The following is a 27,511-nucleotide window of genomic DNA, read 5'->3' as shown; positions in this document are numbered from 1 at the left end:
TCTCACCACTTCTCCTCTCCAGTCATGTTGGTCTCCCCATCCACCATCCAATATAGCACACTCATATGCAGCTTTTCTCTTCTCAGAATGTTTACTGCTTTAAAAGAAAGAGCCATTCTAACACTTTTATCCATTCGACAAACATTAAATGACTATTATATGCAGACTTCTGTTGGACCTTAGCTGAAATATAAAGCTTAAATAAGAGACAATCCCTGCACTCCTGAGTCTTATATTTTTGTAAGAGGTTAAGAGTGATTTCTCTGTCAATAAAGGACCCCAAGGGAATGGCTGAACAAGTTGTGGCATATGATTGTGATGGAATACTATTGTGCTATAAGAAATGACAAGCAAGATGGTTTCAGAAAAACCTGGAAAATTTTATATAAACTGATGCAAAGTGAAGTGAACAGAAGAACCAGGAGAACACTAAACACAGTAACAGATTTATTGTGCAATGATCATCTGTGAATGATTTAGCTATTCTTGGCAATACAATGATCCAAGACAATTCCAAAGGACATGAAAAATGCTATCCACGTCCAGAGAAAGAACTGATAGACTCTGAATGCAGATCAAAGCATATTGTTTTTTTAACTCTATTTTTCTTGGTTGGGGGGAGTCTGTATTTTCTTTTAAAATATGTTTAAGTATGCTTCACATGACTGCATATGTGAATCAATATCATATTGCTTGCCTTTTCAAAGGGGGGGAGGGGAATGAGAGAAAGAATTTGGAACTCAGAATTTTAAAAAATGAATGTTTAAAAACTGGTTAGTTGTAAACAGAAAAAAAATAAAACAAAGGACTCCAAGAAAAGTCTGGATAACAATCTGTCAAGGAAACTGAATAGGAGATTCCTTATCAGGTAGAATTTGGGTTAGATTATTTCTGTTTTCTCTTCCAACTTTGAGAATCTGTGATTCTTAGATTTAGTGTTTTATGATAAGCAAACTAGAAAGATTTAAAACATAGCACTCTAATAATAGCTAACATTAAAAAGAAATATAAACATATAATTCTCAAAAGAATTGCATGTTATTAACAACCATTTGAAATACTGCTCCAAATCACTATTAAGAGAAATGCAAATCAAAACAACTCAGATTTCACCTCACATATTAGCAAAGATGACAAAAGATGGGAATATCAATAATGAAGGGTTGTAGAAAGACAGGCACACTGACATACTCTTGATGAAGCTATGAATTAGTCCAACCATTCTAGAAAGCAATTTGGAATTATGTTAAAAAGAAAAAGTGATGAAATGTCCATGCCCTCTGACTCTGAGGGCCTACTAAAAGGCATATGCCCCAGGAGGTCAAAGATAGGAAGAAAAATCCAATATATACCTAAATAATTGTAGCAGCACTTTTTGTATTAGCAACAAACTGGAAACAAAGGTGATATTTATCAATAAATTGTGGTCCAGAAATGTGATGAAATGTTACTGTGCTAACAAAAACTACAAATATGGACATAGAGGAGCATGGAAAGATACATAAACTGAAAAGTGAACTAAGCAGAACCAGAAAAAACAATCCTACTACAATGTATCTATAAGCAACAATAACAACAAAACTGAACACTGTGTAATTATAAAGACCAAACCTGGCCCCTAAAAAGAGATAAGAGAATGCACTTTGCACAGTTCTTTGAATGAGTGGGAGTCCATGAGGGTAGAACACAGCATATATTGACAGACTTGACTAACGTACCAGTTAATACTGTTTAACTATGTGGTTCTCTTTTTATTTAATTCTTTCTTCTAAAGATGCTTCTCTGGATTAGGGGAGAGGAGAAGGGTATGGGAAATGAAGGTGATATGAAAACCAAAAAATAACAATATTTTTAAATAGTAGTCGACATTAATAGAATACTTCAAAGTTTGACAAATGTTTTATGTGCATTTTCTCATGTGATCCTCATAATAATCCTGGGAGGCAAGTACTATGACATTATTATTCCCCATTTTAGACATGAGTAAACTACAATTCTGAGAGGTTAAAAACCTTGAGTTGAGTCTACGGTCACACAACTAATAAGCCTGATAAGCAAGATTCAAGCCCAGGCCTTTGTGACTCCTAAACCTGCCAGTTCTTGGCATTACACCACAATGCCTCTCAGGTATGTGATGCCCCAGGGTGAAGCTCATTGCCAGCAAGCAACAGGGAAAGTTTCATCAAGCATCTGAGTATGGCTTTGAAGACGGTAGAAATCTGGCAGTGGAACAGAGAAGACATTCTCGGTATGGAGAATGATTTGAACAAAGATATGAAGGTGAAGAAGCAGAGGGTATGCTCAGGAAAAAGAAACTAGAATTGGTCTAGAGCAAAAAATATATGAGATAAGGCTAGAAAAGATGGTGGCTCTAGATTGTGGGTAGACTTGAATGTCAGACAAGAATCTTGTGATTTACTTGGTAAGCACCAAGGAATCATTGAAGATTTCTGAGCAAAGGAAAGACATAACAGAACTTGGAACTTAATAAATGTTTGTTGAATTACAGTCAATGGCCAGATCTTTCCAAAGGAAAGTCATTCTGGTCATGGTGAGGAGGATAGATTGGAAGATACAGGGAGAAGTGAGGAAGGGACCCTTAAAAGGCTATGTCAAATACCATTCTTAGGCCTTTTCCCCAAAGGAATCAAAGAAAGAGGAAAAGGGTCCATATTTACAAAAATATTTATAGAGCTCTTTTTTTATGGTGGCAAAGAACTGGAAATTAAGGAGATGCCAATCAGTTGAATAATAGCTAAACAAATAATGATATATAAATGTAATGGAAAACTATTGTTCTGTAAAAAATGATGAAACCTGGGATACCTTGTATGGACTGATGTGAGCATAACTCGAACAATTTATACAATGGCAACATCATAAAAACAAACAAACTTTTAAAAGACTTAAGAACTCTTAATCAACACAGTGACTAACCACAATTCCAGAGGACCAATAATGAATCATACTACATACCTCCTGACAGAGAGGTCATGAACTCAGGGTGCTAAATGAGATATATATATTTTTGGACAGGGCCAATATAGGAATTTGTTTTTTCTTAACTATGTATATTTGTTCAGAGGGTTTTGTTTTCTGTTTTTTTTTCCCCAACAGACTAAGAGAAAATGGATTTTTGTTAATTAAAATAGTTGAGCTAGAATGAATGTCCAGGTGGGTAGTAACATAACCTGTACTAAGGTGAAGGCAAAGGGAAAAGGGAGGATAGATGGGTGGATGCAAGAGAATGTGTAAAACTGGAACAGACTTGGGGGCAGCTAAGTTGTGAAGTGAATAGAGAACCAGCCCTGGATCCAGGAGGACCTGAGTTCAAATCCAGCCTCAAACACTTGACACACTAGTTGTGTGACCTTGGGCAAATCACTTTAACCCCAATTGCCTTGCTTTCGCTCCCTGCAAAAAAAAAAAAAAAAAAAAAAACCTGGTACAGACTCAACAGCACTTGATAGGATATGAGAGGTGAGAGGGAACAGCTATGGTTTTGAATCAGTGAATAGTCAGGCCACTCACAAAAACTGGAAAAACAAAAGGAAGAACAAGGTTAAGATGAAAGACAATAAGCTTGCTTTGGAACAAGTCGAGTTAGAGTTTCATGTCCTATTTCCAGGCAAAGATGTACATAGGAAGTTAGAGATATGGTTCTAGAACACAGAATTGGAGAGTGAGAGGAATTCTGGGGTCATCTACACAAAGGTAATAGGTATTTTTAAGAGTGAGATATATATATATAATTTAACATGGTAGTAACAATAATGCCATACTTGTCTATGTCCCTTTCTGATCTGCTTTATGTTCTCTTCTTTGTATCTTGGTCTCAATGAGCTCTTTTTTTCTTTTTTTGCATCACTATCACAACCCTCCCCCCTCACAACTCTGAGCTGCCAATAAAAAAACTCCCTAATAACAAATAAATTCAGTAAAGAAAAACAAATTTGTATTGCATTGATCTGAAACTGTATGTCTTGCTCTACATCTACACTTTATCACAAAAAAGAAGGAAGCATGCTTTGTGATCAGTCTTCTATAGAGTACAGATTGGTTCATTGATCAGAATTGTTTATTTAGTTTCCTTTGTAACGTGTTCATTTTATAGTTACTTCACTCTGCAACAATTCATACAAGTTTCTCTTGGATTCTCTGAATCCCTCCTTTTCATCCCTCATGGCACAATAGTTTGCAATAATTCATCCAGTCGTTCCCCAATGAGTTAGCACCCACTTTGTTTCCAGTTATGCGTTTGCCAAAAAAAAAAAGTTTTACTATAAATAATTTTTGTGCAAATGGTCCTTTCCCTCTGTCTTCGGTCTCTTTGATGTTTATAGTTAGTTACTGGGTAGCTAAGTGGTGCAATGGATAGAGTGTCAGACCTGGAATCAGGGAGGACTAGCCTTTGGAATTCAAATCTGACCCCAAACACTTACTAGCTGTGTGACCCTGCAGAAGTCTATTTACCTCAGTCTCCTGGAAAAGGAAATGGCATACCACTTCAGTATCTTTGCCAAGAAAATCCCAAATGGGGTCACGAAGAATCAGACACAACTGACACAACTTAGCAACAAGAAGTGGTATTGCTAGGTCAGAATATGAACAATTTAGTAACTTTGGGGCATTGTTCCAAAACACCTTCTAAGATGGTTATAAAATGGTCCTGTCTTCCCAAAGGTCCTCTAACAATTGTCATTTTCCTTTTTGGTAATTATTCCCAATCTGGTGGACAAATGAGCAGGTACTTCAGAGTTGTCTTAATTGGTAATTCTCTTGTAATTAGTGATTTGTAGCACTTTTACATATGGTTATTGACAGCTTAGATTTCTTCCTTTGAGAACTGCTTGCTCAAATCCTTTGGTCAATATATCTATTAAAGAATGGCATAGGGGCAGCTAGGTGGCACAGTAAGTGGAACACCGGCCCTGGAGTAAGGAGGACATGAGTTCAGACACTTAACACTTACTAACCGTGTGACTTTGGGCAAGTCACTTAATCCCAATTGCCCTGCTTTCCCCCTCCAAAAAAAATGTTTTATATATATATATATATATGTATCTATGTATGTATGTATGTATATATGTGGGGGTGCGTGTGTATGTATGTGTATACACACACATATACATACATGTATATATACATATACCCTAAATATCTTGGCTATCAACTTTTACCAGAGAAATTTTATGCAAATATTTTTTCAAGTTAATTGTTTCCCTTCTAATTCTAACTGCACTGTTTTTGTCACCTTTTCAATATTATGTAAAAAACTGTACAGTTTATCTCCTTTCATCTTCAATCTCCTTTGTTTAGTCAATTCTTTCCAGTTGTGAAAAGCATTTCCTTCATTCTCATCTAATTTATATGATTCATACATAGCTCATGTAAGCCATTTAAAGCTTATTGTAGAATATGGTATCACATAGGAGCCTAATTTCTCCCAGAATGCCTTCCAATTTTTTAAGCACTTTAGGTCAAATAGTGAATTCTTACCTAGCAGTTTGCATCCTTGTGATTACCAAAAACTATACTGCTGTGTTCAGTTGTTTCTAATCTTTTGTACCTAATCTGTTCCACTGATCAACTCCATTTTTTAACCACCACAAAATCATTTTGCTGATTTACTACTCTGTAATTTACTTTGAGGTCTGGAACTGCTAGGCCTCCTTCCTTCCCACTTTTTTCATTATTTCCCTTAAAATTCTTGACCTTTTGTTCCTCCTTTTATCGTAATTTTGTTTACTTCAATAAAGAAATCCTTGGGAAGTCTGATTGCTATGGCACTGAGTCAGTAAATTAATTTAGGTAATATTGTCATTTTTATTACATAAGCAGTGCCCGCCCATGAACAATTAATTCGTCTCCAATTATTTAAGTCTTCCTTTAGTTCTGTAAAGAGTACTTTGTAGTTGTATTCCTATAACGCCTGTGCATAGAGGTGAGAGTTGAAACTATACAAATGAATAACACAATCAAGGTAAAGAATATTGAAAGAAAGATAGTCAAGAACAAAATCTAGATCAGAATTAAGATAAGGTTAAGAACCCAGTGAAGAAGATAGAATGACGGATTAGAGAAATAGGAGCATCATGTTAGAGACTTAGGTGTCTTTAAAGCCAAGGAAGAAGAGTATCCAGTAGAATGGTGTGGTTAACAATGCCAAAGGCAGAGAAAAAGCTATTTATTTGATTTGGAAATTGGAAGCCACTGGTGACTTTAGAGAGGCAATTTCAGTAGTGTGGTAGAAGTAGAAGCCAGACCACAAGGAACTGAGGAAGAGAAAGTAAACATCAGGTACAAAGTTTTTGAAGTTTGATAGCAAACTGGGAAACAGAGATAAGGCAGATAGTTAGCTGAATGACAGAAGTAACAAAGAAAGTTGTTTGTTTGTTTGTTTTTTAGAATTAGGAAGATTAGGGAATGTCTATAGGTAGATATCAAGGAACCAGAAGAAAGGAAGAAATTGAAGATGGTTAAAAGAGAAGGGATGGCGACTAAAGATCTTAAGAGGTCAGATGAAATGGGATCGGGGGTACAACCCTAACAAGAGATAGGGATACTTTTTTCAGGGAAAGAGGAATGGATGATGCTGTGGTAAAATGTTGAGAAATGGAAGAAGGAATCTTCAGTCTTCGCACTTAAGTAAACCGATATACCACCTGTGATAAGGGGGAATGAGGAAGGTGAGTAGAGAAGAAATAGTCTGGAATCATCATTGAGGAAATGAGATAGAACATATCAAGAGTAGAAGGATCCACTTTTTCCAACCTGCCCATCCTCTCCCCCTCCCACCTATACACACACACACACACACACACACACACACACAAAGAGATTGTTGATTAAATATTAGAACTGGTCATGGGGTAGAACTACCCCCAATTGATGACTTTATAAGCAGCTAAAACCCAGGCTCAGGTCCCTTCCTAGTCAGATTTTGATCACCAAAATCAAGCCCTACCCCTCCAATTTCCACTTTTCCCCTACAGTACTATCGCCACTAGGAAGGACACAACCATCTTTTGCCCTATAGTTACACTCAGTATCCCCATGATTTAGTCACTGACTATCAAAACAAAAGCATGCTTTCTCTGCTACCATTTTCTGCAACTTCTTACACAATCATGTTATTCCTATCTTTCCCTATCCCACTCCACCCTCCCCCTTCTTTTCATATTAAAACCCTTCCTCTCATGCTTCTCCATCCACTTGCAATCATGGAAATCTTGCTCCTCCCAAAAGACACTACAACCCTGACTAATGTGTCCAGTTTCTCCCCTGCTGTTTCACCCCTGCCCCACAAACAGTCAAGAACAGTAAGCAGAGTTCTCAGTCCTCTCCAGATTTCCCCTTCTCTATCCCTCTCCCACCATCACTCAGCATCATCTCCTCTGAGGTTCACAACATCCAGATTTATCATCCTATCCAGATCCTAGTGGATGTCATTTAATGGCTCCCAGATCATTCTCCCTCCTTTCTCAGGAAGTTCACCTAGCTCAGAGTCTTCCTCCCACCCTAACCCCTGCTTTTATAGTTGGCAATTTCAGTTTACATACTGCTTTCCCTTCTATTACTCTTGCTTCCCAGTTCTTCAACTCCCTTCGTCCATTGGTCTGCACCTTCATTCTACCTAGCCACACACGGGGGACAAGCAGTCCCACCACACAGAGCCCTGAAATTATCTGAGCATAACCTCCAATCCTTCCATCTCTCCCTGTGCCTCACCCTTCACCCATGTTCTGTCCCCATCAGAACCTCCAGCTCCCTGCTCTCTGCTCCACTGCTCTCCTAGTTCACATCCTCTCCTCTGGTTCCACTTGTCTCCCTTCAAACTCTTAGCCCTATAGTTAAAAATTTTAATTTTTCACACTGAACTCTAGCCTGGAGTCCCTTGTCCTCTTGTCCTAGCAGTGTCCCCTCATCCCTTCTCAGATACCAACTCTGATTCACTCCTAATCTACTTTCTCTACTCCTACTTATGTGCTGCTGAATGATCATCAGTCATATTATCATGCTGATTCAATCCATTGCAAATTTACATTATATAATGTCAACTGGACACTCACCATTGCATGACAAATCTTTCACCTTTCCATGATTCACTACCTACCATACTTCCCACAAGGTATGTTCTAAAACAGTGATGTCAAATTTAGAAAATCACAAATTAATATTATCCATGTTATATTATATTTTTATTTGTTCTGTTAAACATTTCCCAATTACATTTTAATTTCGTTTCAGTCTTACTGGGCAGTTTTAGAGCAGGGAGTTTAACATCTCTATTCCAGACCTCTCAGGACTGTGCATTATACTTGACTGAAAAAACTGAGCTCCTTCTGGTCTTCAATTCTATACTTCATCACTCAATATATTAATGTAAACTCCAGGGACATGCTATTACATTCAGAATCAAATAAAAAATCCTATTTGGCTTTTAAAACCCTTCATAATCTAGTCCTCTTCCTATTTTTCCAGTCTTCTTACATCTTGCTTTCTCCCACCACCACCACCCCATACCCTGCAATCTAATGACATTGGCCTGTTCCCTGAACTAAACACTCCATCTCCCTCCTCCAGGCATTTTCACAGGCTGTCCCCCATGTCTAGAATTCTATCCTTCCTCTTCTTTACCTCTTGGCTTCATTTGAGTCTCATTTAAAGTCTATAGAAATAGATGTAGGTGGAGAGAGAGAGAGAGAGAATATCTGTACAAATAAGATATATGCATAGATAATGATTATATCATTTGTACAGAGCTGTTGTCATATTGTGTCCCCCCACCCCATTAGATTGTGAGTTCCTTGAAAGCAGAGACTGCTTTTTGCTGTTCTTTGTATCCTCAATGCTTAGTGTCTGGCACACAGTAGGTCCTTAATAAGTATTGACAGAAATAATCCTTCATTGTTCTGTTGCTCATTCTCAAAAAGAAGAAATTGCTCCTCTTTACTAAATTCTAGCTTTTCTACATCTGCCCTTGATCTATCCCATCAGGTAACATGATCCTTCAATCATTTACCCTCTCTCCCTAATTTTCAATCTTTCCTTATTCCCTAGTTCCTCCCCTACTGACTATAAACATGCTCAATCTCCCAAAAACTTCACTGTTCTAGATCTCTTCACCCTTTCACAGCCAAACTTTTAGGGGAAAAAAAAATCTGTCTAAATTTATTGTCTCCACTGTCTCACTTGCCACTCACTTCTCAATCCTTTTTAATCTGGCTTCTGACCTCACCATTCAACTGAAACTGCACTCTCCTGTATGATCAACTAAAACTGCACTCTCCTGTATGAACTGAAGCAGAGAGAAGGAAGGAGAACAAAAAAAATTATATACACAATGACTATAATAATGTACTTGGAAAGAACAAAAAAATTCAACTGTATACTTTATAATTATTATACCCAAGCTTGACTCCAGAGAAGTGATTAAAAATATATATATATAACCTTCCTTCTTTGAAGACGTGGGGGGTTATGGGTGTGGAACATTGCATGTGCTGTCAGACTACACTCATGTGTTACTTAGTTTTGTTGAATTGTTTTTTCTTTTTTTTCTCTTTCATTACAAAGGATAGTTTTTAGAGATATAGGTAGAAACGCAGCTAATATATAAAAAAAATAAAATTATCAGTTAACATTTTTAAAAAAGAAACTGATCTCTTCAAGGTTACCAATGATTTCTGTATTCCTAAATAACCTTAGTTGTTCTTGACCTCTCCACAGCCTTTTACACTATTGAACATACTACCCTCTTTCTGGACACATTCCTCCCTGGGATTTTATGACTTCTCTGTAAGGGTTTTCCTCTTATCTCTCTGTTTCATGCTTCTTAGTCTCCACATCCAGCCCTGGTATATATCCCAAGGCCCTTTACCTGAGTCCTCTTCTCTTTCTTCCATATATCCTCCCTCCTCTTGGTGATCTCATCAGCTCCCATGGGTTCAACTAATATCTCTATGCTGACGACTCCTAAATCTACATATCAAACCTGCATCTTGATTCTGAACTCCATTCTCAAATCTCTAACCATCTGCTAGATATCACCTCAAACTCAATATATCCAAAATGAAACTAATTATCTTTCCCCCTAAATTCTCCTTTCCTCTAAAACTTCCTCATCTCTCTCAAGGGTACCACCAGTATTTTAGTCATCCATGGTTACAGCCTAGAAGTCACAATTCAATCAAGCAAGTGTCTGTCATGTGCCATGCCCAAGGTACACAGATACAAAAGGGAGATAGTGCTAACCCTCAAGGAGCTAACATTCTACTAGGGAGATACTTATTCATTGATGAGTAAATATAGGACATATATATGTTACATATATTCTATAATATTATACATCTGTGTAAATATATATGCATAGGTTATTAGGGAGATAAATATATGTGTATATATGTATGCATATGTGTATACATATATATATTTGGTTATTAGGGAGAGGCCTTAACAATTGAGGGCAAACAGGAAAGGCCTCTTGAAAAAAGTGCCACCTGGGCTGATCTTTGCTTGAAGGAAACTAAAGGATGGAGAGAGGTGATGACAAAGCGCATCCTAGACAAAGGAGGGGGGAGCATGTGCAGAAGCAAAGAGGAAGGAGATATAGCCACTCTTGGCTCTTCCCTCAGTCCCCCTCCAGCTCTACCCCCACTCAGATCCAATCAGTTAACAAGTCTATCTTGGTTCTTTCTCCACAACACCAGTTGCATCTATCCCCTTCACTCCATTCATGTCACACCCACACTAGTTCAGACAGTCATCATCTGTCTTAAATGAAGAATATTCCAGTAGTCTCCCAACTGGCCTTTGTACATCCAGTCTCTCCCCTCTCCAATCCATCCTCCACACAGCTGTCAAACTGATATTCCTAAAATACAGGTCTGAGCATGTCACTCACTCCTCTAGCTCAAGAAGCTTTAGTGGCTCCCTGGCCTTTCAGATAAAGTAGAAACCTTCTCTGCTGGGCATTAAAAGCCCTTCATAAGCTGTCTCCAGCCTATGTTTTCTAGACTAATTACACACTACTCCCCCAAATTCACACTACACTCTATCCAAACTGGTCTATTTTATGTCCCTCCTTCAGGACATTCTGTCTTGCCCCTCCTTGCCTATGAACAGGCTGTTTCCCATGTTTGGAATGCTCATTTTCCTCACCCTCACCTCATAGAATCCATAAGTCCCTTCAAAGGTTCAGCACCCCTTACAAGAGGTCTTTCCTGAATCTTTAGCCTGTTGATGTCTCCTCTCCAAAAAAAAAAAAAGATATTTGCATATATCTTATGTTAACTTATCTGTAAACCCATTGTTTCTCCCAGTAAAATATAAATTCCTTTTATTTTGTTTTTCGCTCTGTATCATTAGCACCTAACATGGGTTCTGGCCCCTAGAAGGTACTTAAAATGTTTGTTGAATTGACTATCAAACAGAAGCAAGCTAAGATTATGTGCCATCAATCTGTATTAGGTGAAATTAGCTTAATTTGACCACTGTCCCTCAGCCTAAAAGCAGCAGAGAAAATAGACAGTAGAGGTTACCCAGTGATGAGGATATTAAGAGGTTCAAGACATCAAGGCATGCTACCATAATAAACAGTGACATATTAAAGTGGCAGCCCATGGTATGATCTGGGTCTAGAGGAAAGTGAAACCAGGGTGGTGGAAATAGAATGGGTGATCAGGGGTGAGTCAGAAGTACCCGAGGTCAAGCATGAAAAGAAATGTTGAGTAGTAAGATAGGAGGTTATTTCCTGTCTGGTACTGACCTCTAGTTTTCTCCTCAACTGGACTAATCACTCATGGAGGACACATCTTTGTGTCTACTCCAGGGCACTGTGCACAGAGTTGCCTATAGAATAGGGGTTCTTATTTACAGCATGGACCCTTTTGGCAAATGGTAGAACCTTTCTCAGAATGTTTTTAAATGCATAAAATAAGACATGGAAGAAACCAATTATATTGAAATAGTTATTAAAATACTTTCAAAACAAGTTTAAAGACCCCAGGTTAAGAAACTCTGCCATAGAGGGAGTCTCGATAAAGCTGTGACTGAGGTATAAGGGAACTGAACTCTGAGAGGATGGGGGTGTTGCAGGGTTTGGGGAGCTGAGAAGGGAAAGAGGAGGAGATGAGGGAGATAATTAGGGGCCTGAGTAGGGTAGGGGGTGGAGCACCTGAATCTTTTCAGTCTTCAGCTTCCCTCTGTTCTGTCTGGCCCCAACAGGCTGACGTCCTAAGTGACCCGGGGTTGAGGAGTCCCCTCTGTATGCTATGGGTGACCTAGGGGGTCAGTCTATCTCAGCTAGCAAGAGTCCAAGGGACAAGGAGCCAAGCCAGAGAGAGGTTTCTTTGGTGTCCTGGGGAGGCCTATTTAGAAAAGTTCTTCTGTGTACTCAGACATCTCTGTCTCTCGTGTGAGAAAAGGCAAGAGAGCACAGCTCCTAAGACCCCCCAGACCAGCTGCCAGTATTAGGAACAATCAGGAAGCAGTGATGACCTTGGCACTCAAGTCTGCTCCCCACTAACCAATCCTCCCTGGCCCCTGACCCAATCAAGTCAGAGAAAAGCACTGCAGGGAATGGTCAGTACACAGAAGAGGCCAGAGGGGAGGGGCTCAGAACTGGACCCTGAGCCTAGGCCCCAGAAGGAAGGAGCTGGGAAAGAGGGGGTGGGGACCAAGCTGGGTGGGAATGGGGAGGCAGTAGGCCAAGGCCCGGCCTGGGCACTGCTCCCAAAATAGCTCGGGGGTTTCCATTTTTAGTGTGGAGAAAACAGGGCAGCTCTGTGGGAGCGGGAACAACACTGCCTTTGTTTATCCGCCCCAGGCGGGTGGGGGGAAGGATGAAGGTGGAGGGGGGGGAGAATGAGTGGCATGGAAGAGAGGATGTGGGGGTGAGAACTAAGAAGAGAGGATGGAGAGTAGGAGGGCTGGAAAAGGGTGAGTAGGGGCTGCCTGAAACCTTCCCTCTACCCGATACATCCCACTGTGGGAGAATAAGGGAATTTCCTGGTTCCCATGCCACTGACTTGGGTCATTTTCAGATACAGACTGGAGAAAAGGCAAAGAAGGGATGTCTTCTCTCCCAGGATCCAGAAACTATTCCAAGACATCACTGGCCAGAGAGAATCCAGAGATCTAAAGCTCCTAGTCTGAAAGGAAGACGTTTGTGTCTGGATGTTGTGCTTGATTCTGACCTTCTTTTAAACTAAATCGTCCAATTCCAAAAGCCTTTCCTGCAACCTCAGAGGACAGCAGCCTTAGAAGAGAGACCTTGGCAGAGCCCCACTCCCAGTCCCCCACACCCCGCACTCCCACAGACTGCAGGAATATGCCTACAACACAGACTTGGGTACAGACAAGCTCAGGAGGTTCTCAAGCTCAAGTGTACCTCTCCCTAACAAAAGGCATGGATGGGGCTTTCCCCAAAGACTTGTTACAGTTGGTTCTCTGACTGGTTAATGGGGCCGGAACCTGGGGAAGGGTATTAAATGAACCTTAAGTCATGGAATTCTCTGAGGTGAGACTTCCATTCCCCTCCAATTCAGTTGCTCTTCTCTCTCTAGCACTTTCTTCCACCCCGTGGTCTCCCGTTCTGCTCTCTCTCCCACCTCCCCCAAGCAGGAAGCAGATGAGAACTCAAGAAGGCTGATCAAACAGATATCACAGGCATCTGGAGCAGATAGGGAGTGTGTTTGTTGGATGGGAGTGGAGGCAGATGCCCATATAAACCATAATAATATAACACACAACACAATATAATCACCCTGCATCCAGAGATGTTCTGAGGGTGCCGACTGCCATAGCTGCCCAATCCAAAGAACAGGCAGGAAGGAGCTTCCTCAAAGAACTCATGTCCTGTGTCACAGTGGGAACTGAAAGGCCTCAACTGTCACTTCTCTCATTCGGGAGTCCTCAGGGGAGAATGGGGCCAATGGGCCAATGAAACTGGGAGGCAAAAAGGGTTCCTGAACAGGGCAGGTCCAAAGCTGCTCCCATCATCTATGTTCCTCCCCCCTTTCCTCTACTGACCCTGGAGAGCCAATCAGTTCTCTTTTCCCCTCCCAAGGGATTCCTAGGAGCTGTCTGCATGGATGGAGTGACTCTAGGGGAAGGGGGCTGGAGAGGCCAGAACCGCTCCTGTTCTGGTCTCTATCACCAGTTTCCTCCCAGGACTCATGGCTTGCTTACCTCTCCCCACCAAGGACAAAAACCAGAGACAGGCGAGAAGAGTCATGGAGACAGGGTGCTGGAGACAGAGAAAGAAAGACTGAAGGACAAGGAAAATAAAATGGAGAGGGTCAGAGAAGAAGGAATGAGAATGAAAAATCATTAAGTGATTAGTATGTGCCAAGCAAGGTAACAGAGAAAGATGGAAGGACAACACAGGGGCCAAAGGGAAGGGACAGAGAGAAGAAAGGTGAAGATCAAGTGCAGAATCTGGGTGGCTTCAGAAACAGTTTTACTAATTAGTGACAATGAACTGTTATTCTGTTATGTTATGTCTGTTATTGAGATGTACACAAATTAGACTTGGGAGCAGTGTAAATCCTTCAGTCTCCTCAAACTTTCTTCAAAGCTCCTATTGCCTCCTAATTGACCTCTGTGCCCTACCCACCCCTTGCACCTTAACATTCAGAGCCTAACACATTCCAGTTGGGCCCATTAGTATACCATTCCTCTTCCCCAACATGCTAGCTAGAAAATTTCTCCTCCAACAATGTCAAAACTGGCACCAGATTATGCCACTCTAGGGCTCCCCACTTCTTCCAATCCATCTCCCCATCTCATCCACCAGGGGGAGTACTATTTCTTCACCCACCACTTAAGGAGATGCCCAAGATACACCACCTACCCCCCCACCCCACCCCAGGCTTAGCCCTCCTCTCTCCATTCCCAGGAGATAAGAGGCTGAGATAGCTAGCGGTGAAGAGAGGCTTCCTCTTAGCAAGGGAACTCCCCCGCTCCCTTCAGAGGCCCAGATCCTGGGTCGATACCTGCCCCTCCCGCCCCTTCCCCCCAGCTTATACCCAAGGAGGTGCCCACCACCTGGCTGGCTCCCTGGGTGCCTTAATTAGGAGAAACCAGCTTTCACTGGAATGGCCGGGGAAACTGCTTCCTCCCCCTGCCTCGGAGCCGGCCAGTTACTTATTAACAGAATGTGAGCGGGTTACACTCTGGTTTGAGCATGTAGAGGACTGAGGAGAGGGAGGTCTCAATTCAAATTATGTATGAGGGGAAAGGGAAGGGTCATAACCCAGGCTATGTGTTTTGGTGGTATAGGGTGACACAATCCAGTTTGTTGACCAGAAAAGTGTCACTCTCCACGGCGTGTGTACTGCAGGGGGAAGGTGGTCGCATTAAGGATGCCCATATTAGAGGAGTGTCAAAATCCAAATCCACTGTAATATGTGTTGAAGAAGGAGACACAATCTAGGGTGTGTTCTGAGGGAGTGACGAGGACCACAATTAAGGTGTGCTTTGAAATAGGGTGGAGGGGCTCTCAATCCAGAGAGTGTTTGGATTTAGTGGGGTAGGAAAGACAAGAGTAAAGATCCAGTCTCCCAGTCCTCCTCGGACCTAGGCAGGCTGCAGGAGCCGCGAACCTCCTCTCCCACATTATTCCTCCCTCCGAGGTTTGGTATACCTCTAGTGTTCCTCAGTACAGGCATCCCGCCCCCAGAGTCCAAGAGGTAAAGACCCTATCTGGTCCTGGCGGGGAGGGAAAGGCTGTAGGTTGGTAAGGATGGAGGTGGGGGAGAGGAGGGGCTGCCTGGGGGCGGAGGGAGGGGGCACTCAGCTCCTGTTCAGGGGGAGTCGATCCCGCCTCCCTCTTCTCCCAATCAAAACCACCCTGAAGTTTTCTTCCACCAGAGAAGTTCGGTCCAAAATTCCCCCAATGAAATAGCCCCCTGCCCAACCGCCAGTCCCCAGACCGAGAGCTCTCCCCTTCCAGGTGGGAGATCCACACAACAGAAAACCCAAAGCGACCCAAGTACGTCTGTTCCCCAAGCAATATATTCTTAGGGATGCCGGCTCTCCACCTCAGGAGACTCGGGGAGTCTTGCCGGGGAGCTTAGATTGCTTGCCTCCCCCCGAGACGCATGGACTCACCACTCGGGCCCCCGATGCTGGGAGAGAGAGAGAGAGAGAAAGAGAGGTAGGCACTCACACCGGTGGAGTGCACACCGTTGCACTGCGCTCGAATCCTTTGCTGCGCGGGGCTGCGCGGCGCGGGACTGAGTGGAGCTCAGTCGAGCCGAGTGGCGCTGCGCGGCGCGGCGCTGAGCTGGGCTGAGCCGAGCCCCAGAGCAGCGCGGGCCTCCCTTACCCCCGCCCCTGGAGGTGGATCCGGCGAAGCCACAGCTGTTACCCGGAGACCAAGGGGCGGAAAACTGCGCCCGCCCATCCCCCACGACCCGGCGCATTCACCTCCAGGAACAATGGAGACAAAGCCGCGTCCTCCCCCGGGCTCTGCGCCTTCCTTTCCTCCCTCCCTCCAGACCCGGGCTGCCCAGGAACAGAGACACCCCCACCCCCATCCCCACCCCCAAGTCCCTTCCCTAAGCAGACACCAGGCCGAAAAGTGCTCCGGAATAAAGCAGGGTGGGCAGCAAAGAGGCAGCGCGTTTTCTCCGCCAGAACCCTCACCTGCTTGTCCTTTGCCTTCCTACTTCTCTTTCTACCTTTCCTTCCTTTCCACTTTCTCCGCCAAACTAGGAAGAAAGGAAGGAAAGAAAGAAAGAAAGAAAGAAAGAAAGAAAGAAAGAAAGAAAGAAAGAAAGAAAGAAAGAAAGAAAGAAAGAAAGAAAGAAAGAAAGAAAGAGAAAGAAAGGAGAAAGAAAGAAAGAAAGAAAGAAAGAAAGAAAGAAAGAAAGAAAGAAAGAAAAGAGAGAGAAAGAAAGAAAGAAAGAGAGCACCCCTAAGGATTGCTCCCGTTCTTTTGGGGGACTACCCACACGTGGATAATATTAGTAAATACTAAGTAAGCTCGACTAGGTAGGTGGGAGTGGACTGAACACTTGAACTTTGACTTAAAGAAATCTTGGGCTTCTGTGAGGTGGAGGTAAGGAAGGAATACATTTCAGAAATTGGCTGGGGGGGGCGGGCGTACAGCTAGTGCAAACGCAGCAAAGTAGTTAAGTGAAAAGGGAGGCTGTTTGCGGGATCGGAAGATCTGTGTGACCTTGAACAAGTCATTTAACATCTCTAGGCATGAGGAAGTGAATTAGATTTCGAAAGATCCTTCCTGAGTAAAGAAAAGAGGGTACCCAAGAAAATCAAGAAAGCCAATTTTACTCATGTAGATGGGAGCAAGGTGCAATATCTGGAAATGTAAGTGAAAGCCAAGTTAATGGATGGCTTTAAATGCCCGGCTGAGGAGTCTGCATTTTTATCCAAAAGGCAATAGGGAAGCATTGAAAACTTTTGAATAGAGGATTGACATGGTCCGACCTGGGGCTGCCCTTCCTTCTCTACCTTTTCCCCCTTCCACTGCCTTTCCCCTCTTCCCACCTCCCCACCCCCAACTTCCTCATCCCCCCATGAAGCTTCCCGCCCTTTCTCCTCTTACAATTAAATATTAAGCCCTGAGAAAGCACTGTGTTAGGCTCTGGAAGAAAGATCATTTCGTTTAAATAAGTCACAGTCCATGTGCTCAATAATGGGGGATATGATGCAAAATCACACAAAGCCAAATAATGTAAGAGTCCATGAGAGAGTGCACATAGGAATATGTGAAATCTGTCAGGGATTGCTACCAACTGGGTTATGAGAGGGAGTCAGGGAAGTCTTCCTGGAAGTGGGACAGTTGGAGAACAGCATTGTCCAATTTGACTGGAGCAAAGAATTAGTATGAGATGGAAAGGTACCAGATGTGAAAGCCTTGAATGTCAAACCAAGACCAATAAGAAGTAATCAAAATTTTCTGAGCAAGAAGTAATAAGACAAGATCTGTTTATTAGAAATAGGTAATCTGGCAGTGGTGTAAAGGTTGGACTGCAGGGGAAAAGATATGTTAGGCTATTGAAATAGCTTGAGGGTGGAGGGGGTGAAGAATTGGTAATGAGAGTTTGTGCTGTGGTAGTCATTTGGTAGAGAAGGGTATGGATGTGAAAGATGTTACAGAAGTGGAAACAATGGAACTTGATAAACATTTGGGTACAGGAAGGGTCCAAGATAACCTTACATTTTCAAACATGGGATGAGAGGTGAACCATGTGGTACCAGCCACAGGATAGTCAAGTCAGGAGGAGGTTTAAAGGTTTAAGACAGTAAGTGGAACCCTTTTCCACCTTGCAGGTGTCATGGCCCATAGGCAGTTGGAAATGTAGGTCTGGAGCTGAGAAGAATCAGAGCTAGAGATCTGAGGGCCGATCATAGAATCAGTCATTGCAACCATAGGAGTGAATGAGAATGCCAAGTGACAATATAGAGAGGAGAAAAGAGAACCAAGAATAAATTCTGATGATGGACTCACTTTAAGGCGGTGTGGGAAATGGATGAAGACAGTGAAGAAACAGGTTAAAGAGACCCTTTCTCCATTTAGGTCTTTTCCAGTCATAAATCTATAGTGCTTTGATTCCCATTTTCTTACTATCCCCACCAAAAGGTTCTTGTCAAGATCTGGAATTTTCTGGAGTACTCTGTGAATTCTTCATTTCAGGGTTGGGGGAGGAGGGGACAAAAAATGTCTCAATGAGAGGAAGTAGTTTAGGGAGGGAAGAGGGAGAAATCATAAGATAATAGAGTTAGCTCTAGAAGAAACTTAAGTGATCTAGTTCTCAGGTGATGAAAATGAGCCCTAGAGAGATTATTTTCCCAAGGTACTCAGGGGATAAGTAGCATAACTAGCATTTGAAATCAGGTCCTCTCACTTCAAATCCAAGATCTTTCCACTAACTCATGCAGCCTTATGGGGAATAAGTAAGGGGAGGGGGGGGAGGATGAATGGAATAGTTGAGATGGGGGGGTAAAGAAGGAAGTGGAAAGAGCAAAGGCATTCATTAATGTTGGGAGGGCAGTGAGGATTTAGCTGCCAAGTGTGGCCTACATGTTGTCTAGGCAAGGGGAGCTTGAGAGGCGGGCCCCAGAAACATACTCTGCCCCTGTTTGGGCCCCTTCCCAGGCAAGAACAGGGATTTACCTTCAAAGCTGGCCTGCCCCACCCTTCCCCAACTCTCCCTGCTTCATTGGCACCGCCCATGCTCCCTGGAGCCAGCCTTTGCCCCAGCTCTCCAAACTACTCAATGGTGTCTTTTCTCTTATGCTCCACCTATCAGGCAAAGCTGGGTGGGACCTCAGGTGTCGGGCAGCTGGGGGTCTGAGCTGTGCCTACATCACACTGCCTCCTCTTCTGCCTTTAGTTTACATTGGACTAATGAATTTCCCTGAGTCGGTCTGGCCAGAGGTGGGTAAAAGACTAAAAGCCTAGCTTCAGGAAATCAAAAGGCACTGCTGTTCCCCAGCCTGGAAAAAAGGAAAAGCATGTGTGGGCATCAGCCATTCTAACAACCCACCTCCACGATTCACTGCACTATGATGTTCTGGAAGGAATCTTATCTAAAGGTGAAAGATAAGGACCTTAGTCTAACCAATGCCTGCCTCCTGCCATCCCCACCTGTCAGGGTCCATTCCAGTCCCCTTCAGAGACTGACAGATTCATCAACCACATTGGCTGTTCCCAAACTCCCAGTTGTCAGTCAGTAAACATTTATTAAGCTCCTAGTGTGTGCTAAGCACTGTGCTAATTGCTGGGATACAAGTTGTTTTTTATTCTCAGAATTCTGTCGTTCAGATTCACAACTATCTCAACTCTTCACTTTCCCTTTCCCTGCCCCATACAATGTTACTAAATCTTATTTCTTCCTCCACATCTCTAGAATTCATTCCCTTCTCTCTATATCTTAGCTCAAGCCTTTATAGTTTCCTTCTTAATTGGTTTCCCTGCCTTCATCCTCTTCCCCTCCTCTACAATCCTCCACACAACTGCCAAACTGATAATCATTAAGTATTTCTTAAATGCCTTCTATGTGCCAGGCAGTATTCCAGGCACAAGGGGTACAAATATCTTGCTGGGAGGGTTTCAAGAGGTGTAAATGAGGAAGGAGTGTATTCCAGGCATATGCAAAAAGCACAAAGGCAAGGGATGGAATGTCTGCCAGTTTGGCTAGAAGGTAGCGTGTGAGGGGATACTTAATAGAATATATTCACATCCTTGCATGGTACTGAACATCCTCTATTGAGTTAAAAAGAAATCCTGTTCCACACTCACAAAATAACCCTAGCTTCATTTCCCCCAATTAAAGCAAGCCAATCTGTGTTTGTCATCCATGACCCAGATCCCTGATCTCACATGGATGGGACCTCATACCATGAGGGCTATTTTCTCTCTTTAGTTCAATGCTTCTGCCTGGAGTTCTCCAGGAAAATCTTACAAAGTAATCACAGCATGGCTCATGTCTAGGTTTCTCTAAAAGTAGGTAGCAAAGTTTTCCATTCTTGTACAGGTACTTAGTGTATAATATAGATTTTTTTTTTTAAAGCAATCAGGGTTAAGTAACTTGCTCAAGGTTACACGGCCAGTTATTTCTGGGTGTGGTGCTAAGTATCTGAGCCCGGATTTGAACCCCAGGTCATCCTGACACTGGAGCCAGTGCTCTTACTCGCTGCGCTACCTGGCCGCCCCATAATACAGATATTGATGGCCTTTATTTCATATGCCACAGAAAATGTGTAAGTTAGGAAGGGCTCACAAGAGCCCATGAACAAACACAAAAATATAAAGCACTTCCACCACCACTTCCAAACTAAACAAACTTTGGAAAGTTGATTAACAAACACTCCACATTCACTTTCGACCAGCTCTGACCTGTTACCATTCCCCTCTTCAAAAAGCTTTAGTGGGTCCCTATTGCCTCGATGGTGAAATACAAACGCCTCTATTTAGCATTTAAAGCCTTTCACAGTCTGGCTCCCATCTATCTTTCAGAGACTAATTTGACATTTCTCTCTCTCAGGAAATTTGCAATGCGGCCAAATTGTGTGAACTCTAAAGTCCTTTCCAGGTCTAAATCTATGATCCTATGATGCTCGTGGAAGATACTGCATTCAGCCTCTGCACATTTGAAAAGTCTACCTCTACTTCTGGAAGCCTTTCCCAACCCCTTTTCATTCTAGTGCCTTCCCTCTCTTAATTATTTCCTATTTATCCTATATAACTTGTTTGTGTTTGCTTCCTTATTGTCTCCCCACTAGATTATGAACTCCATGAGGGCAGGGACTGCTTTTGCATCTTGACACTTAATAAAAGTTTATTGATTTATTGACTTTACTTCTGCCTTCTAGATTTCCTAGCTACCTTCAGATATCATCTTTTTTTTTTTTGCAGGGCAATTGGGGGTAAGTGACTTGCCCAAGGTCACATGGCTAGTTTCTGTGTTAAGTGTCTGAGGCCAGTTTTGAACTCAGGTACTCCTGACTCCAGGGCCAGTGCTCTATTCACTGAGCCACCTAGCTGCCCTCTAGCTACCTTCAGAGAGCTCAGTTCTATCCTCATCTTCTCTGTCACCCTCTGTTAAAAGTTCTTCCCCACACCCCACCAGAAATTACTTTTCATACAATCTGTGTTTACTTATCTGAATACCTGTCATTTCCCCCCAATAAGCTGCTTGAGGGCAAGTACTTTCATTTTTTGTCATCGTTTCCCTAGTGCCTAGCAGTATTTTTTAACCAGATATATAGGAAGCTCTTGGTAAAGAACTTCCATTGATGTAGATAGGTTCCTTTGCAGCAATTTGCCTAGGGTACCAAAAGGTGAAGGGACTTGCTCAGCGTTACAGTCATAATATGGTGATAGAAGCAGGACATGAAATTAGGTCTTCCAGACTCCAAGGCCAGCTCTTCATCACAATGCTTTTCACCTAGCACATCCTGTAAGCAAGTTATATACTGACTGGATTGAATTAAAGTTCCAATCAGTAGTGTCACAGAATTACAGAATTTGAGAGTTAGAAGGGACCTCAGTGGCCATGATTCTAGAGGCAGCTGGATAGGACAGTGGATAGAGCACTGGGGCTTAACATCAGAAAGACCTGAATCAAACCCAGCCTCAGACGCTATGTGACTTTGGGCAAGTCCCTTAACTTCTGACTCTGTTTCCTCAGCTGTAAAATGGGGATAACAATACCTATTTCCAAGGGTGGTTGTTAAGGATCAAACAAGAAAATATTTGTGAAGCACTTAGCATAGTGCTTGGCATATAAAAATAGTAGATGTTAATATTACTATGTTATTTGAACCTATATACAAAGGAATACCATCCACTCTCAGCCTGAAGGCCTTCACGAAGGGGGAATCCACTGCCTCTGGAGGCAAGCCATCCCATCTTTAAACAACTCTAATTCTTAGCAAGTTTTTCCTTATAGCAAACCTAAATTGTTCCCCGTTTTGCCAAACAGAACAAGTTTAATCCCTCCTTTTAGATTTAACAGCAGTTCAAATACCTGATCACAGCTATCATGTTACCCGTCTTCTTTTCTCCAGGCTAAATCTGCCAGATTCTTTCAACTGATCCTCATGAGTCATGACCTCAAGATCCTTCACCATCATCCCATCTGAACACTCTCCAGTTTATTAATGTCCTTCTTCAACTGTGGTGCCCAGAGCTGAACACAACACTGTAGATGAGGTCTGACAAAGGACTACACCAGTAGACTTATTATCCCCTGTTCTGGGAGCTCTGCCCCTCCTAACACAGCCCAAGATTGCATTGGGTTTGTTTTTTAGCTGCTATATCAATACTGCTTACTCATAGTAAGCTTTCTGTCCACTATAACTACGAGATCCTTCTCAAAATGACTGCTGCCTACCCATGCTCCCCCATATTTTATTTGCAAAGTTGATGCTTTGTACCCAAGTGTAAGACTTTACATTGATTCCTATTGAATTTCATCTCATTAGATACAGCCCAATGCTCTAGCCAGTCAGGCTAATCCTGACACTGTCATTCATTGGAGTAGCTACCCCTCCCACTTTTGTGTCACCTACAAATCTTAATAAGCATATCTGCCACCAAACCTCTATCTCAAGGATGTTTGTCTCTTGTCCCTGTTCCTTTAATTCCCCACAACTTCTCAGCTCAGGCTTTTACCTGAAAGAATCACTTTTCTATTTAGAATCTTCCCAGGTCTTGTTCCTTTTCCTAAGAGCTTCCCTAACAACCTCAAATTTAATAAATATTTCCAAGAATTTAGATACCACTTTTTATCTGTCCACTGCCCAGTTAACCTATCAAATCCCTTCCCACCAGCACCCCAAACTCTCCCTCCTCCCTACTTCCTCCTCTTTGCCTAGAAGGTCCCTTTGAGTGAAACCCTATGAATTTCAGAACTAGCAAACCACCAGCTAGAGAATGAGCTGTGTACCATTTGCCAGGGCCAAGGCACTGAATGTGTCTTTGCCTCTGAACTAGATTTTTCTTCTAGAAAGCTTGAAAGAGCAAGACTGAACAACACCTCCCTTCCGCTGCCATGCACGGGCATCTTAAAGTCTGTTCAGGAGAATTTCAAAGCCTGGAGCTTGGGAAAGATCCAAATGAGCTCACTTTTTTGGATGGGACTCTGCACAATACAGGATGAATATATGGGGCTCCCAGATTGGGAAAGCAGCTCAGGGAATTTTAGAGTTAGTTTGATTTGTATTTACCTAGAAAAGTGACATAACCCAAGGAGGAAGAGTCCCCTGCCTTGACTTGCTCCTCACATCTAGTCAATTATTAATTCTCTATCAAATTTCCCTATCTTTCTAGATCACTACAATACTCATTTAGAGCTGAGGAGCTTGCAGCCTCAATTTGCCCTCTAGGTCCTCAAGTTCGGCCCTTTGACTGAATCCAAACTTCACAGAACAAATCCCCTTGGTAAAAGGATTTATTCTATAAAACTTGAACTCAGTCAAAAGACCGAACCCAAGGACCTAGGTCATATGTGTCCTCGAGATTGAAGGTTCCCCACTCATGATCTACTTTCTATATTTCTAATATACCCCTAGCACCAGATTAATCTTCCTAAGATATCTGGGGGACTCACTTCCATGCTAAAAACAAAACAAAACAAAACAAAAAACTATTGTTTTTTCCATTGACTACAAGATAGTTCAAGCCCCTTACTATTTGACTGCCTGATCTACCTTTCTAAGCTTTTCTGATCTAGCCATATTGATCTGGTTACCATTCCCCCAAAACATGCCTTAATTTTTCTCTTTGTCTTTATTTTTATTGTTCCTCCTACTTGGAACACTCACCCACTATCTCTAGCTATCAGAATCCTACTGATTCTTAAAATACCATCTCCATGTTCTGAGGCCTTCACTGATTCCCAAGCCAGAAGCAATCTCTCTCTTTAGTGAATAACTATACTATTTGCTATCTACAGTACTTATACAGAACAAGCTCACATGACTTGAATGAAATAGGAGCCAATAACTCTATTCCTTCTGGTGACTTGAAGGACCACCAGGCCTTAACATCTGCCCTGTCTTAATGTCCTGAAGTCTCCTGGCACTGTTATCCTATGTAACCTAAGAATTCCTGGGTTTTGCCATTTGCCTTGCAACTGAACTTTTATTTGTTGTCTCCCCCCAATTAAAGTATGAGTACTTATAGAAGAGGCCTGTCTCAATTTTTCTATGGAGCAGTGGATAATGTAGGGCCTGGAGGCAGGAAGACCTAAATTCAAATCTGGTCTCAGACATGTACTAGCTGTGTGACCTTGGGCAAATCACTTAACTTCTGTTTGTCTCAGTTTCCTCATCTGTAAAATGGGGATAATAGTAGCACCTACCTCCCAGGGTTATTTTGAGGATCAAGTGAGATAAAAATTGTAAGGTACTTTCTTAGCACAGTGCCTGACACATAGGAAGTACAAGGTTATTTTGAGGATCAAGTGAGATAAAAATTGTAAGGTACTTTCTTAGCACAGTGCCTGACACATAGGAAGTACAATAGAAATGTAAGCTATTACTATTATTGATATTCTCAGCACTTAATACTTTACTCTGCACATAATAAGCACTTAATAAATGCTTTTTTTTAATTTTATTTTTTTTTTTAAAGCAATCGGGGTTAAGTAACTTGCTCAAGGTTACACGGCCAGTTATTATTTCTGGGTGTGGTGCTGAGTATCTGAGCCCGGATTTGATCCAGGTCATCCCGACACTGGAGCCAGTGCTCTTACTCGATGAGCCACCTGGCCGCCCCTAAGCAATTGGGGTTAAGTAACTTGCTCAAGGTTACACGGCCAGGTGTTTCTGGGTGGGTGCTAAGTGTCTGAGCCTGGGATTCGATCTCCAGGTCTTCTCAACACTGGAGCCAGTGCTCTTACTCACTGTGCTACCTGGCCACCCCTAATAAATGCTTTTTTTCATTCACTCATACCACTTAGGTAGTATACACAATTACTTGTATACCTCTCTTCTAATCTGGATTGTAAATTCCTGGAGTTCAGGGATGATGTCATACATGAGGCAGCATGATTGTACAGCAGAGGCATCAAACTTGCAGCCCTGGCATGCAGCCCACAGAACCGCAACCAGATTAAAATGGAATTAGGAAATGCTAAACAAAATGGATAAAAATAAAAATTAAACATGATGTTAATTTTCAGTTTTCTAATCTGTTTCTAGTATGGGGCAGCTAGGTGGCACAGTGAATAGAGCACCAGCCCTGGATTCAAGAGGACCTGCGTTCAAATCCGGCCTCAGACACTTAACACAAAAACTAGCCATGTGACCTTAGGCAAGTCACTTAACCCCAATTGCCCTACCTTCCCCTCTCCAAAAAGCAAAAAAAATATCTGTTTCTATTTGAGTTTGGCCCACTAAAGTGCTATATTTGAAGTCTGGAAGATATAGGATCAAATGCTGCCCTTGTCTGATGCTTACCTGATGTAGAGCCCTGGACAAGTCACTTAACCTCTCTGTACCTCAGTTGGCTCACCTGTAAAATGGGGATAATATCTGTGAAGAATTGTTAAGATCAAATGAGATAGTTATATCAAAAGATCAAATTGTGTGAAGAATTGTGAAGATCAAATGATAATTATAAAGTGCTTTGTAAATGCTTCAGTTCTCTATGAATGCCAGCTTTTATTATAAAAATAACACATCCCTGCAGAGCCTCAAGTACCCACTGTGTACATAGTACTTATCCAAAACCAAATTCTATGTTTCCTCCAAAACTTGCAAAATCTCCCAACTATTCTCCCAGGATTACCTGGGTTGAATGAAATCATCTTTTGACTTCTCCCAGTAGTCCCATCCCTAATCAGCCACCAAATCCTGCCAACTCTACCTCTGTATTACCTCTCAGGTTATTCCCTCTTTTCTATTTCCACCCCTTCTCTGGGCCCTCTACCTCTCGTGTGAACTATTACAAGAACTTCCAGTCTTCCTGCCTCTGCTTTGTCCCCCTTCCAATTCACTGAACAATCATTCAGTGCTTGCTATTTACAAGGCACTATGCTGGGCATAAGGGAAATATTAAGAGAAATTAATAAGAGTTATTAAGATACATAAGATTCTTTTCTTCAAGGATCTTATAGTCTAGGGGAGAAATTAAGTCATATACACTAGAATAATAAATAAAACATGGGCATAAGAGGTACAATTATACATTCTTTCCAAGAGCATCATAATATGTAACAGGCATCATGTTAGACAGTCCAGAAAGAAAGATAACATATAAGGAAATACAAAATATATGTAATTTCCTTGTGGAGAGGGCACTAGCAATTTGGGCAGATGAGGACAGACCTCATGTAGTAAACAGTATCTGATTTGAACCATCAGAGAAGCTATAGATGCCTTGTGGAAGCTGATGAGGGAAAGTATTTCAGGCTAGAGCAAGCAGGAAGGAGATAGAATATCCAACCAGGGGAGTATGAAGTATTCTAGCCTGGAGTGTCAAGTCCATGAGGTGGAGTAACATATGACTAACCTAGAAAAATTGGCTGGAGTCAGATTGTGAACAACTTTAAATGCTTAACAGAGGAGACTATATTTTACCCTAGAGGGTAAGAGTGACATGGTCAGACCTGTGCTTTAGGACTATCAACTTGGTAGGTGTGTGGAAGATGAATCAAAGGGAAAAGACAAGGCAAGGAGACCAATTAAGAGACTGTTGCAATAGTACAGGCAAGAAATGATGAGCTTGAGCTAAGGTTGTGGCCATGAGTAGAGAGGGGATGGATACAAGAAATGCTTTGGAATCAGAATCAACAAGACTAGGCAATTGATTGGATATGAGAGGTGAGGGAAAATGAAGAGTCAGAGGGTAACCAGAATGGTGGTGTCCTCAAAAGATATAGGGAAGTTAGGAAGAGAAAAGGGTTTGGAGAAAAGATAATACTAAACTAACATTTATAAAGTGCTTACTATATGCCAGGTAGCTTTTTCTAGGAGTTCTATTCTGAAAACAAGGAGAAATATATGGTGATAACTTGAGATAGAACAA

The 27,511-nt window shown here is 42.1% G+C and overlaps 1 protein-coding gene across 2 annotated transcripts in view; it reads right to left on the bottom strand.

Moving 5' to 3' along the window:
- Positions 1–16,462, bottom strand: part of PLXNB1 (plexin B1) — a 71,226-nt gene extending 54,764 nt beyond the window's left edge. Inside the window, exon 1 of one of the 2 annotated variants that reach the window (XM_069090618.1) lies at positions 16,117–16,462. In XM_069090618.1, the coding sequence (XP_068946719.1) occupies positions 16,117–16,430 (314 nt within the window). In that variant the 5' untranslated portion in view covers positions 16,431–16,462. The remainder of the gene's footprint in view (positions 1–16,116) is intronic. The other variant, XM_069090619.1, reaches the window with a different exon arrangement.
- Positions 16,463–27,511: the final 11,049 nt, after the last annotated feature.

The sequence above is a fragment of the Petaurus breviceps genome, unplaced genomic scaffold (genome assembly GCF_028583685.1).
Source record: "Petaurus breviceps papuanus isolate PSGF00001 unplaced genomic scaffold, PetGlider_PUasm1.0 187, whole genome shotgun sequence".
NCBI classification, from domain to species: Eukaryota; Metazoa; Chordata; class Mammalia; order Diprotodontia; family Petauridae; genus Petaurus; species Petaurus breviceps.
The sequence above is the reverse complement of the archived record's forward strand: the minus strand, read 5'-3'. Positions and strand labels throughout refer to the sequence as shown.